This window comes from Xenopus laevis, chromosome 3L (assembly GCF_017654675.1).
Source record: "Xenopus laevis strain J_2021 chromosome 3L, Xenopus_laevis_v10.1, whole genome shotgun sequence".
Classification (NCBI taxonomy): domain Eukaryota; kingdom Metazoa; phylum Chordata; class Amphibia; order Anura; family Pipidae; genus Xenopus; species Xenopus laevis.
In genome coordinates, this window is record NC_054375.1 from 91,825,562 (window position 1) to 91,840,979 (window position 15,418).

The 15,418-nt window shown below is 35.8% G+C and overlaps 1 protein-coding gene across 1 annotated transcript in view; it reads left to right on the forward strand.

The window, feature by feature from the left end:
* Positions 1-474: 474 nt before the first annotated feature.
* Positions 475-15,418, forward strand: part of exoc4.L (exocyst complex component 4 L homeolog) — a 240,322-nt gene continuing 225,378 nt past the window's right edge. Inside the window, exons 1-3 of the mRNA XM_018252779.2 lie at positions 475-659; positions 7,873-8,062; positions 8,527-8,721. Coding sequence (XP_018108268.1) covers positions 592-659; positions 7,873-8,062; positions 8,527-8,721 — 453 coding nt within the window. The 5' untranslated portion in view covers positions 475-591. The remainder of the gene's footprint in view (positions 660-7,872; positions 8,063-8,526; positions 8,722-15,418) is intronic.

The following is a 15,418-nucleotide window of genomic DNA, read 5'->3' on the forward strand; positions in this document are numbered from 1 at the left end:
TGGCCACAAACATGGGCATGGTCAAAAATGTCACCGCGCTGGCAAAGTTTTTGTCCCTCTTTTTTTTCCAAAATGTTGGGAGGTATGCAATCTATTTACGTGACAAGATATAGGAACTAAAGAAGCTAGTTCTTGCTAGAAGCTTCATATCGGACTAAGCTAATGTGAACAAAAAAAGTTTTTTTACAGGACGGAACCCGTTGGCTCAATATATATAATGGAACCGTCATATTCACAACGCCAATAAATATTTCTTGCCGCAGGACTGAATACTGTAGCTTTTCAGTTTGTTATTAAAGTTATTCGAATTCGGCAAACGCGTTGCATGCTGGTGTATGTAGTTTTAAAGATCGCTTCGGTCTTATCTCATTCGCTTTCGCCTGATTTGCTAAAACTACAAGCCCCGAATTTAGCAGGGTCGAATCGTCATCATTTCCTGTTCCTTTGACCCCACTGTAACCTGCAGTTACTACGTTGCTATTGGATGACATTCTCACATCTTTCGCACTCTATTGGTTGTCACGGTCCCGTGAATTGCTGAGGCAGTGTGCTAGTGTTTTGGTGGGTGAAAAGAGGAAGCGGGTGTGGAAAATGTCCGGTTACAGGAGCCAGATTAGTAAAAGCAAAGACCCGTCAGGATTACTCATCTCTGTGATCAGGTGAGTGGATCAGAATGCTGCACTTTTTTCATTTTGCTGTGAATGAGAATTGTGCATCATAAGGGTGGTGTATCCTTAATATGGAGTGCATGGGAGAGCTGTCAGTGCTACTCACTGTGCCTGTGTGTGGAATTATATTATATTATATTATATAGTGAATAAAGTACCTCCTCTTGTAAAATATAAGGATATTATAAGTTACCGAGGCGTTTCATGACCATATAAAACGGCCGAGTGTTTTTTACAGGTCATGGAACTCCGAGGTAACTTCTAATATCCTCATATTTTGCAACGGGGGTACTTTATTTATTATAATACACACGTTTCAGTGAGTCATGTGACAGATATGACATCAGAACTCACCGTTTATAACTGATGACATCAGAACTCACCATTTATAAGGATATAATTTACAGGATATTCATTGCTTTTGTGTATTATAAGTATATAATACACAAAAGCCATGCATATCTTGTAAATTATATCCTTATAAATGGTGAGTTCTGATGTCATCAGTTTAAACGGTGAGTTCTGATGTCATTTCTGTCACTCACATGCTTACTGAAACGTGTGTATTATAATAAATAAAGTACCCCCAGTTGTAAAATATGAGGATATTAGAAGTTACCTAGGAGTTCCTGACCTCTGGGCCTCGTGTTTTTATATGGTCATGAAACTCCTTGGCAACTTATAATATCCTTATAATTTACAAGAGGGGGTACTTTATTCACTATATGCTTTGGGTTCTTTAGAAGGGACATGTGTGTGCCAAACGTGTAAGTTTTCACAGACTGCTCAGTATTAAAGTATCTGCTGTATATTTACACCGCCATGCCACTGTTTGGGGCCTATTTATCATGCTGTGTAAAACATTGGAAAAAAAACATCACTGGTGATGTTGCCCATAGCAACCATGCAGCAATTTAAGTGGTTGTTCACCTTACAACACTTTTCTCAGTTCAGTTTCTTTCAGATCACCAGAAATAAAGACTTTTTCCAATTACTTTCTATTTTCTATGTGTGACCATTCTTCTAATATTGAAGTGAAATTTTCACCTATCTAAAGCAGCTGGATGGGGGTCGCTGACTCTCTAAACTGTTCTAAATTGATACATTTAGTTGATACATTTCTTATCTTTGTCCCTGCTGAGCAGAATCCCTGCGTTTCATTAAAGGCAGATGTTAGAATAGATACAATACTTGCTAATGTTCCACAGATGCTGCTGAGAAATGTATCAACTAATGTAGCAAATTGTAAACAGTTCAGAATCTGCCCCTGGATCACTGAGCCGCCAGACTAAACAGCAACATTAAACTTTAAATTTCAATTTTGGAAAAAAACGGTAAAAAATGGAAAGCAATTGAAAGAAGTCTTTATTTCGGGAGAACAATCTGAAAAACAACTGAACTGAAAAAGTGTTTGGAAGGTGAACAACCCTTTTAAATTTCAACAGTCCTCTACTAGTTAGCAAAGCAGCGAACTGATTGGTCACTACGGGCAACATTAACGCTGATGTTTTTCTCCAATGTTTTACACAGCATGATAAATCGGTCACTAACTGGCTTACTTGCCCCACAGTGTTTCTCAGTCTCACTGTCTGTCACTGTTTCACTGTAGTTTCAGGCTTTCACTCCAATCTTAAGGTCCCCTTAGACACGACGATTCTTCTTTGGTGAACGACCGATTTCAGTGCAGTCCGACCAATCCAGCAAATGATCGTGCGGTTAGTGGGATTCGAACGATCGTACATCTTACGATTTTTCGGCCGACATCTGGCAGAAAATTGATCGGCCAGGTTTAAAAATCTTCATCGGCCCCAGTGCAATCTATCTATGTTTGCAGGGCCAAGCAGGCAGCTACTCTTTAGTTTTCCTGGCAATATCGCCTGAAATGGTCTTTTTAGTTGATGGACACATCTTACATTTAAACTATTATTTCGAGATAATCGTGGCCAGCTTTAGTCTCGCTCTATGTACAGGATTTCTCAATGCACTCTCACTGTAGGTACATTCTATTTTACTTTGGCATCTCTCTTTTTTTTTTTACTGTAAATCATTCTCACTGCAGAGGCACTCTAACATACCCTTTCACAGTTTCAATGCATATGCAGTCTGTCCCCGTAAAACTAATCTCTCTGCAGAACCAAGCTGTTTAGATAACACTCCTTTCTTTCTGCCTCTCTAACACTACTGTCTCATGTTATGTCAGCTGTCTTTTCTACACCTTTCATAAAGAGCATTTCCCTGATACTATTCTAAGTCCAGGCAGGCTGTCAACTCAATTTTAATGACCCCATTTTCACAGTCTCTCTCTCTGGGTGCTCTTTTCCTTAGGTATATTCCCCATTATTTAACCCATTCCATAGTGAGTGTAGATTGCTTCTGTCTTATATGTTGTGGACGTACAGTACCTCTGTTACAGTTAGTGCTGGCTGTCTGCTGACATATCTCATGAGAGTGTATGTTATCAGAGATACTATACTTGCATTAGTCTTAAAATAGTTTACCAGTAAAAACTGCCTAATGGATAGTTCTTTAAAAAAAAAAAATTGTTTATCTTCCAAGCACTTTTTATCAGTTCAATTGTTTTAAAGTAGTTCACTAGAAATAACTTTTTTTCAATACTGACCGTTAAAGTTAAAAACTGCCTGTAAACTGTTCCAATCTGATTTATTAGTTGATCGATTTTTGACTGCTAAGATTTTTTCATTAAAGGCAGCTTTTAGCATTGATACAATAGATGCTACTGTTTCACAGATGCTGCTGAGAAATGTATCAACTAATGTAGCAAATTGTAACAGTTCACAGTCTGCACCTGGATTATTGATTTGGCTGACTGAGGAACTTTAACATTTAAACTTCCATGTTAGAATGGTCAAAAATAAAAATAGAAAGCAATTACATTTTTTTTTATTTCTGGTGTAATATCAGAAAAGCGCTGAACTGAAAAAAGTGTTTGGAAGGTGAACAACTCATTTAATTTACAGCATCTCTGCAGGGATAGTCATATTGCTAACAAAAAAAAAAGAATTTGGGTATTTCTCATGATTTCGGTATTGCAGTTAGATACAATAGATCTCTTTTTAAACTTAAGGGTATTCACATTGTGTGTGTGAGTAGAAGTATATCTTTTATTGATAGGTAAGTAGTCAGGGGTCATGTGCGGCCTTTAAAACTACCATATTGTCCATTGTTGTGTTAGAGAAAGTGATAAGGATCAGAGCTAACTGGCTGGCAGTGGCTGCATATATTAATTAGACTTGACTGTGGGGAAGTTGTGAGTGTGAATAGAATAATTTCAAATGATCTGGCCTTCAAAAAAGTACCTAGGAGCACACCTTGTGTACAGCATATTGTCAGAAGTTTCTATACAACTTTTTGTACATTTATTATTGACTTGTGTTAGGATAAACCTGCATGTCATTTACACCACTTTACCGATTAACATGATTTCCGTATGAGTTCTTTAGGCAACATTTGTTCAAAGCTTGTCAGAATCAGGCATTTAAAAAGAAATATGATGTGATGAAGATATTTGATGAATCACTTTGATGTGGATTGAACAGCCTCGGTTTCATCCAGTTTCTGTCAGTATTAGCAGCATACCTATAGTTATAGTTCATGGTTAGTTGACTGGGGATGGTTGATTACTACATCTGACAGCATATTGAAAATGTGTCTTTTAACCTTGTTAGTTTGCATTATGTTTCAGTAATACTTGCCCTTTGCCTGCTACTGCTTCTGGTTATCTGCACATTTTCAGATAAAAACTAAATGAGAAACTCAAAACGGGTTTTTAGAAGATTATCATAAAGGGCAATAGATGATTTGGGGCATTTTGGTCCCGAACTATGGCCTACTAAAATAGCTGTGGGCAAAGTGCCTAAATCAGGATAAAGTGGCAAAACCAGATATATTCAGTAACAAAAACCCTTCGGTCAAATTTTAGAGAAATGTGAATTTTTTAAACTCTAATACATTTGGGGGCAGATTTATCAAAGGTCAAGGTGAATTTTCGAATTCAAAAATTTCGAATTTCGAGTTATATTTTGTGTACTTTGACCAGGGAATAGTCTAAATTCAATCTGAATTTGAAAAAAATCTTCAAACATCTTCAAATAGTCCAGGGACCTCTACATGAACTCGGCAGGTTTTAGGTGGAGAGGTGTGATAAATCTCAAAGTTGATGGTTTTCAATTCAAGTTAGTGAGTTTTGACCAAAAAATAAATAAATTTTGAAAATTCTAATTTACTATTGCAACCTTAGTAAATCTGCCTCATAATATTATTAGATAAGTATGATAATATTTAAAAAGGGAAATTTAGGGATGCTTGTATCCTTTTTAATGGAACATACATTTGTTTGTTTTTCAAAAGTGGTATATACATGAGTCATAATTTTTAGCTGCCAATCTCCTTTTAACAAACATAGCACAACACCTACTACTTCATTTGTTTGCTAAGATTAGATATTCAGACATCATTAGGGAAATGCAAAGTCAATGAAAACACAACTTGCTATACTACACTGCAAGTAATTTTAGCAAGCTGCTAAGTGAGTCATTTCTTACTGGAGATAATAGCACTGTTTTTACTTTGCACTCTTACTGCAGCTGACATCTAAGAGAAAAGATAATGAATACCTTCAAAACAGTTACTGTAGCAGAATTACAATGAATAGGAAGATTATCATTGTTCTGTAAAAAGAATGGTCAAAGAAGAGACTGTCCTTTTATAAGGAAATGTTCTACACATTCACAAATGTTTGGAAATTTTCATAAAGCAATAAAATATGGTATATTTGCTGTTTCTGAATCTGTGGTTTATTTTTAAAGCTTTTTTTTTTAGATATTAAGCTTTTCTTTTGTTGTTCTGTGGTAGAATATAATGTATTCAGGAAGTGCCTCTGATTCTTTTGGAAGTCAAATATTTGTACAGGAAACTTCACTCATTTTGTGGAGTTTCCTATTCTGCTAGATTGTTCCATCATTGCTGCTGGTTTCTTTTTTTAGAGAAGGAAACAGGATTTTAAACTCATTATTATTATTGCTCACTTCAAGCGGAATAACCCAGAATCGAATAATTACCATTTGTTCATAATGTAGCATGATAGTCTGTAGTGGTGTTCTGTTGGGAGACAAAGCTAACAGAGCATGACAGGAAAATGTGGGGGAGTTTCCTTTTGTGACTGCTTGAAAGCACCCCAGAGAGGAGATACATAATAACCGATTTCTAACTTCTGTGAGTTCTTTGAGATAACATTAAGAACATAATAACCTATTTCTAACTACGGTGAGTTGTTTTATTTTTGAGTTTGGAGAGTTTAGCGTACTTAAGCCCACTCATATAGAAAGTCTCAGCTGTAAGTGATACATGTGAATGTGGGGTCTTTTCATACCATCTTAGGGCTGTGGGGTGCCTCAAACTGCCACTGCTGCCTCCCTTTCTCTTCTATGTGAAACTTATAACACTTGTGTCTGGGGCATAGCTCTGATTTGTATTAGTAAGCATCACAGAAAACAACATTTGTTATAAAGACAACTAAAAAGATGGCCATGTGGAATTACCCTAAAGCAGTGTTCCCCAATTTAAGTAGGAAAGAGAGAAAGAAGGAGAGAAGAAAATTTAGGGCAGTGTTGTCCAGGTAGAGGCTTGCAGAAGACTTTCTTTCTTTCTCTTTTTTTCTCTTTCTTTTTCTTCCTCTCTTTTTTTCCTCTTTCTTCCTTTCGCTCTCTCTTTCTTCCGTTGTCTCTTTTTATCTTCCTTTCTCTCTCTCTCTTGCTTTCTCTCTCTCTCTTTTTTTTCTCTTTCTTCCTTTCTCGCTCGCTCTCTCCCTCTTTCTTACTTTCCTTCACTCTCTTTCATATTTTTCTAATCTCATTCTTTCTCTCTTTCCTACTTAAATTGGGGAACACTGCTTTTGGGTAATTCCACATGGCCATCTTTTTAGTTGTCTTTATAACAAATGTTGTTTTCTGTGATGCCTACTAATACAGATCAGAGCACTAAGGGGCAGATTTATTAAGGATCGAGTTTTGTTTTCCATGAAAGTTAGAGTTTTTGAGGTTATTTTTTTGGTCAAATATAAATTTTTCCGGTTAAAAAAACCTACATTTTTTTTGTTTATTTTTAACAGAACTCAAATTTTCGAGATTTATTATACCCTGACCCTCCAAACCCTATAATACACTATCTTAAACTTGTCGAGGTCATGTAGAAGTCAATAGCAGAGGTGCCGTGGAACCATTTGAAAATCTTAATAGCCTTCGGATTGTTAACCCTGAACTCGCTGATTCGAGTTTTCTTCCATTCCAGTTTTTTCTTAAATTAGAAACCATTTGAGTTGTGAGTTCATTCAAGTTCATTTGAGGTATAAAAAACTTTGATAAATAACCCCCTAAGTGCTGTTATTTTGCACTCTTAGTGCTCTACTTCTTGTGTCAGGAGCATTTGTAAATTACCCCTAAGGAGCCACATAGACCAAAGAAAAGCACAAAATAAGTAGAATCTACAGCATCAGTAATATGTTTAGGTTGTCTGGAAAATGGTTGTAAATAAAGTTTTCTTAGTAGAATTTCTAACGCTGAAATCCAGGCTAAATGTACAAAACCATATGTATTAGAATTTTTTCTGCAAAGAAGAGCATAATACATGTTTGCATATTAGTGGTTTAGCTGCTATTTATATAATTTTCTTCTATATTGCATTTAGAGCAAAACTATATTTGTTAATCTCAGAAATAAATGCAGATAATATATTGTATGTCTCAGTAAATGACTAGAAACTGGCTGCACATGAATTGGTTTCCGAGAGTTTATCATAAATAGGAATTTTACAAAATGCTTGCTTGGCATCTTTGTTGCATTTTAAAAAAGAGAAAATATGTATTCGTCTGTGCAATTATCATTGATTATCATAGATTATGGAAAGTTGCAATACTCATTTTGTTAAACACAGCAATAGTCATTTCCTTTCCATCTATAAACTGCCAAAAAGCATAAATTTTTGTTTGTTGCATACAGTAATGATTTAATTGGACTTTGTCATGAGTGCCTATCTAGTTAGGCCTGTGTGTACTTGCTGGCAAAGCCACCTGCACTCATTGCAAGGAACGTTTTAAAAAAATTTGCATAACGGCTCTTCCTTAGACAAGGAGTAGGACTTGTCTGGTACTGCATACTTAATTGTTGGCGGATCATTTGTGTTGCTTCAGAACCCTTTCAACCAGTGATGATGTGGAAGACAGGGAGACCGAGAAAGGACGTCTGGAGGAGGCTTATGAAAAGTGTGACAGTGACTTGGATGAAAAGATTGAGCAGCACTTCACTGAACTGACTACTGCCATTCGTACTTACCAGAGCATAACTGAACGCATTACCAGTTCACGCAACAAGATCAAGCAGGTAAACTGACTTTTGCTTTATTGCTCATTATATATATATATATATATATATATATATATATATATATATATATATATATATATATATATATATATATATATATATATATATATATATATATATATATATATATATATATATTCATATTCTAACCATAGACATGTTTTTTACAAAAACATTAGAATTATAATCCTTTATATAGTGCTTGCACCTTTAGCAACTTCAGTTCACCTTTGATCTGTAGCCCTTGTACCTACCATTATGTGTTCGAACTGTGAGTACTCAAACTGGCCAGAGGAAATCAAACTTCACACAAGCAAAATTCCATAAAACTGCCCTGTTCAGAATTGCATGCAGAGAGCCAGGGCTGCAAAGTAACAAAGTAAACCATTGTACCTCCCTGTTGCCCACAGCATATACATATTTTTGAATTTCTTGTTACCTTCATAATAATATACCCTTAGGTAAAAGAAAATCTGCTGTCCTGCAAAATGCTACTTCACTGCAAGCGAGATGAATTAAGAAAGCTGTGGATTGAGGGCATTGAACACAAACATGTCTTGAATCTCTTGGATGAAATTGAGAACATCAAGCAAGTGCCACAGAAACTTGAACAGTGTATGGCTAGCAAGCATTACCTCAGTGCTACCGACATGCTGGTAAGATATGTTTTACCCAGTAAAATTATACCCTATAATTATGTTCCCACAACCACAGATTTCACATCATATAAAAAAACCCTCTTTACATTTTATCTCAGAGTGAAGTGATGAAGTGACTTCACTTAAAATAGCTGATATTGTGCATATGTATCTTGACTATATACAAAGGAAGACCAGCTACAATGCCCAAGACAACATGTACAGGTTTCCTGGAATAGTGTCCGCTATATCACCAACTTCAACAATGCATTCATGCTTGGAGTTACTGTATAGTATATATAAAGCTTAAATGCAAGACATGAGCAGACATGTATGAGTTATACATGTACTAATGATCATACAAAACGATAATTGGCACATTTATGGTGGGCAGCTGATGCTGCACTCCCCTTCAGGGTTCGATACTTTTGTAATATAATGAAATATCTGATTTTATGGTATAGGATACATTTCAGCTGGGAAATTTTTAGACCAATCGATATTTTTTTAGTCATTTTAATAGTGACTGGACATTAAATGCAGAGGCAATCTTGTTGCTTGTTCATGTTGTCTTCACTGGAGCCTGGTAAATCTCAGTAGATGTTTAGATAACAGCTTAGCAATATTTTTTAATTACATTTATTTTTATAGGAAAGTATGATCAATATATGATAGATTTGGGTAATGTAACAGTGTCTAAACTTTAATTAAGTCTTTCTGTTCATTTCACAGAACAGCAATATTCAGCTGTTCTTTATTGGATTAGTGACATTCCAGTGCACCATACAGAATTCTGATGTGCTTTAAAGTTACAAGGTTTGAAACGATTATAGGGATTTTCTCAGTTGGTACTAAATTGTTTTATTTAGAGAGCCAAAAAAAAAAAACTATTAAATGGCATAGCTATCTTTTCTATTTCTTTCACTTGGAGAAACAACACAAACTGCCCTTTTTACATTTCTTTTTATGGTTTAATTTAAAGGAGAATAAAAACACTTCAGTTCCTCCTTAGCTCCCTCCAACAGCATCCATACCACCAGTCTGAAAAGGGTCTCTCTTAGTGTACCGTCTCAAAAAATGCAGAGTTACACAGGTGCTCTATTGTGGTACTTCAGGTCTTTTTGTGTTAGATCAGCAGTAGGAAGCATGCACAGTTGAAGCCAGGTTTGGATATGCTTTAAATGTGCATGCTTTGGTGGCAATCGGCAAAAGAAGAGTACCCACATCATAGAAAGATGGCGGCTGCCAACCCACGCTGTGCAACAGGCGCCTGTTGGAGGGGTTGCAGGGAGGCTTTTGTTCTTCTTTAAAATAAAGGAAATGGAGCAGCCCAACCATGTTTTTACGCCTTAGAATATGATTTTATGATAGCATTTTTTCATAAAATGATCCTAGTTATTTACGTGACACACAGATACTCAGGGGACACTCCTGCCATGCGGCAATGTTTACATTTTAAATTGTAAATTTAAGAGCCAAAGTAGTTTTCAGAAAATTGTTAGAACTTTTCGGATTCACAACAACAATAAAAATTACTGTGAAAAATATTTTATTTTAAAATGATTTAGAAGTCATTGTAAGCCATAATTAATCAATGTTATGCTGCACCCTTCCCACCATCATCAGCCCTGTGCAACGCACGCTAGTTCTGGCTGATCTTTCACTACTGTGTAGAGAAGCTCAGATCAGATCATCCTCAATGTGTCAAACTTTCTTGTATTGTGTAACTGAGGATGTTGACAGTTGTTATAATGCATGAAAGCAAAGGTTTTAACAATGGATACAACAGACACATGGGTTAGTTTTGGGGGCCAGAGGCAAGGAATTATAAATCCTATGCAAAACAAAACAAAAGCTTTCCTAAAGTGTGAAATATGGTCGTGGTTGTGAGTTCTTGATCTCCCTTTTCTCTGTAATAATAAAACAGTGTCTTGTATTTGATCCAAACTAAGATGTAATTTAATCCTTTTTGAAAGCAAAACCAGCCTATTGCGTTTATTTAATGTTTACATGATTTTCTAGTCCCAGGTCCCGAGCATTCTGGATAAACGGTCCTATACCTGTATTGAAAATTTAAATTATTTGATAAAAATGCAGTCTGTTGGAGATGGCCTTCCGGTAATTCAGAGCTTTATGAATATTAAGTTTCCAGATAAGCGATCCCATACCTGTATATCAATAATTAATTGATATCACTCTGATCTTGCTGCATCACCTTTAGTGCAGTGATTCCTCTTTATATTCTGCTCACATTAATTGAAGTAATTTTGCCACTGAAGCGTGTTTTAGACCTCTGCATTTAAATTGAAATTTTAATTCCCTTATTGTCTGGGAAAGACAGCTGAAGATGGCTTGTTGCAGGTTTCATTATCACTCAGAACACTCCAGCTGCTGCATCTAATGTACAATGACTGATTAATGCTGGCTAGAATTATTAAAAGAAGAATGGCAGCTTTCTCCCAGTAGGACGGGATAAACATGACAGCTTTATGGAGCTGGATTTACCTGCTGAATTCGGGGGAATTATTGCAGACCTCTAGTTTTATGTTGGACATTGATTGCAGACACAAGCAAAACAAAGCAAGTGTTGCTATAATCACCAAGAGTAACTAGTGTATGTTTATGTGTATTGACTCTACAACCACACTGTAATTTTATATCATTTGTAAAATGGCTTCCAAAATCAGATTTGACTTCTAAAATCCTTATAAAGTTTAGTAGAGTAGGGACATTGTCTTTTATAATCAAAAATTATAGGTTTGTAAATATGCCCAGATCATCTCGCTATTTAATTGTGCTGCGAATTGAACATTTCTGTTCTTATATTGTCATCATGAGCAATTTACATTGCAAGCCATTCAATGCTAGCATGTGTGGATGACATTCAAGTCTTTAGTCCTTTAATGTTAGACGGAGTAAATAGAATCTACGCTGTGGCACCTGGGTGACTGAATCTGGTGAATATCTGCTCATTAGGTGACATCATCAGATGAGCAGATATTCCAGTGTATGGTCAGCTAAAGGGCCTAATTGTAATGTTGCACACATTTTATTGCATTCTTCGTAAGTGATGCTTCTTGAGAAATGTAATTCATTGATGCACTGAGGGGCATTTACTTACAGAAGGTTGGCAGGTGCAGCTGTTATGTGTAGTACAAACTCCTTGTTTCACGGTATGGACCTCACTTACAGGACACAGCAGTCACAGCTATATGGGCAGATAGCTATTACTGGCAATGCAAGTGCATCTTTTAATGTGCTGTTGTTTGTTGATCTAGTCTTTTATCCTGACATGTACGGAATTACTACAACCCATGAAAGACCTTTACTCATAAGAGGGCAGCACTGAAAGGGAATATAGTAACGTTTATTAATGGGGCAATCACATATTTAATTACCGTAATCTAAACTTAAACCCAGATATATTTCCAACCATTTGTTTTCTATCTGTTGGCAAGCCCTTCCTCATAACTAATATCTTAGATATGAGCTTAGTCAGTTATCCTTCCTTCGTCTGAGCTAAAGAAAAACTAACCTTCCTCCCCACAGGCATTTTATCATTATTACCTAATTTAAATATCAAGCTAGTGCCATGCCTAAATCACTGCCTTTAATTTGGCCACATAGTGGCTGTTCTGGAAAAATCAGCTGCCACCTTTTGGGTTGCCATGGAAAGTGTAAGTCTGCCTTCTTTCCCATTCATACATTTCCTCTTCAACTTTCCCTAATAAATTGTTTGCAGAGCATGTGCAAGTTAGTAGGCTGCTCTCACTGCTATGCATAAATTCCTGAGCAGTGGCAGAAAATGTGAAGGGGAGCAGGGTGTGAAATAGCTAATAATCCATCTAAATCTTCCAATCATGCACATGCAAGCAAACTTTGAGGCCAGCACCTAGAAACAAGATAAGCGACAAGACAGATTTTGTCCTGCAAGTTATTTTAAATAGTTACTATTCGAGCTCATATTCTTTCAATAGATAGTTAAAGGTGTGCGTGTGTGTTCAGTTGGGGATTAGGTCTCCTTTAAGCCTTTTTGGTTGGTTCTAATATTTTTCTTAGGAATATAATTTAAGAACAATAAATGTAATACAGGCCCATACTGGGATTCCAAATAGGCCCTGAAATTTCATGTGCACAGAGGCACAAAGAGACCTCAACCAGCCCACTAAAAAGTGACTGTCTGTAACATTTTGTAACAACCCACCACCTGCTGGTCAATTCTTGCAACTGTACAGTCAAAGAGATTTACCTTCAGAAGGAATAGAGAAACATGTTCTTATGTTACTCTGCTCAGGAAGAAGATGGAGAAGGACATCTGAGGCTTCTGATCTCTTTCCAGAGCAATATCACTTTTCTGTTTTCCTTCTGAAGGTATATCAATCTGAATGTACAATTATAGAAGCTGTTTGTTAAAAATTCATTATTAGCCTTTAATAAAAACTTATTAAACTGAAAAACAAAATTATTAATTTGATGTACAAAAGTCCTCGCTGGCAATGTATTTTTTTTAAAGATAACATCCTTTAATTTTTTTTGTGTGTTGCCTTGGTTCCTGGAGTGTCTTGGCTGGACATCAACATGTGGCATTCATAAAGGAAGAACAGGAACATCACTCATGAATCATTTTACAGTAAATTTTGACAAAGAGTATTTGTTCCCCCAAAATGTTGATAGTCTGTGGCTTGAAATAAAAGCCAGGATAAAGGTTTATTATATGTAAGTCCTGTTCCTGTGTTTCCTTTAGTTGAGGAGGCATCATCTTAATATGTGCATTGATCTTACAGTTAAATCTTCTTTCCTGAATTTTCGAGTCACATTTCAAATCATTCTTAAAGGGAATCTATACTCCTGAATATTGCAGGTCTCTAAAAATATATTGCATGTATAACACTGCTTCTGATAAATAAAGCATTTTCATGGATACTACTAAATTGAAATGTTCAATTTACATAATAAGGGCCACCCCCTGACTCTTCGAATTCATTGTACACACAAACAAACCAATACACAAAACAATACACAAGACAATATATGCTAGGCTACATCAGCCAATGAATGGACAGAGCTATTTTTTTTACTCCCACACGCCTTCCTGTTACAGTTAGAACTGCATTATTTCTGAGAAAGCATACATCAAAAAAAAATAGTAGCTTGAGGTTAAGGATAGGGAATAGTTACTGATATATATGGCAAAACTCTTTAATAGATCACTTATTATGATATAGAATATCTGTTAGTTAAGTATTCATTCTGAAGGTATAGATTAATTTACCGTACATGCTTCTTATATTAGTGAACATATGTTCAATGTACTAATGTATATTGATGTGAAGTAAAAATCTAGCCTGATATATTTCCAGATCACCTTGCCTGTGCTCCTCTACTTGATGTAAGTGTTTTAGAGCCACTGGAGAAATTGGAAAAGCCATAAATGAGATGCTCCCAGCTGTGTAATGCACAGTTTCAGTAGCTAGTTTGGGGAAAACTATTTATTTTTACAGACTGGAAGCTTTAGCTTGAAATCTTTTTGCCTTTCTGGAAACCTTAAAAGACCTGTCTTTAAAGCCCAAGTACTGAACCTATGTCAAATCAAAAATAGGTTATGGGAAAAAATTGCATTATATTTGGTTAAAAAATAAAATCATCTTATTCATGTTAGTGGTCATTTTTAGTTTGTAATATGGGGATTTCTTCTTAGAATGGATTGACAGTATGTGTACTGATAATTTAACTACAGGTGTGAGTCATGCAATATAATTATGATTTTCCCTACCAAATGGATTGATTAACTCCCCTTTTCGCAATATATGAGCTAGTACAACCTAGCCTGTTGTTTAAATGATCTGTATAATGAAAATGGTTTCTTTTGTTTAACAGACGTGTACCAAGTATGTGAATGTAAAAAATGGTTTCTTTTAACGTGATTCTATCCCAATAAAAATGTTTTTGTTTTTTTTACAAACTGCATCAGTTAATGGCACTCCTCTAGCAAAATCTATTGATTGAAATCTGTTTTCAATAGAGACAACAGATTTTTATGTATGTAGTTTTGAAATTTTACATGGGGCTACACATGTTCTTAGTTTCCCTGGTGCCCTCAGCCACGTGACTTGTAACGTGTAAACGTGTAAACTTCAGTCACTCTCTACTGCTGCACTGCAAGTTGGAGTAATAACATCCTCCCACCCATTAGTCCAACAGAACAATGTCAAGGTAACAAGATAGTACCCCCAATGACATCTTTATTGCTAAAAAAAAAAATGGCTCCATGCTCTATCTATTGGTAAATATGAGAAAAGCATTCAATAGTAAAACACTCCAGCCGACCGCATCGCCTCCAATTGAGTAGTAGAAACAATAGTTTATCTGAAAGCATTGTGAATGCTGACTCTCTCTGAAAGCACAGGATCAGGCATTACCTGAGATGGCTGCCCACACACCAATATTACAACTAAAAATTGTATTGATTCAGGATTAAAATTTTAAATGTTAGAATTTTATTGTTTAAAATTATTCATTGTAAGCAGTATAATGTAGAAAATAAAAACTACACCATAAAATCATGACCAAATCCCTTTAAGGAGAAGACTAGTTGTTTACTTATTGTGTGTGGCATCTGCTGCAGATACTGTATCTTTAATCTGTAGACAAAAGCATATACAATTCACATGTTTTAACAGTGAAAGTGTATTTTATTGAATTTAAGTAACTCTTT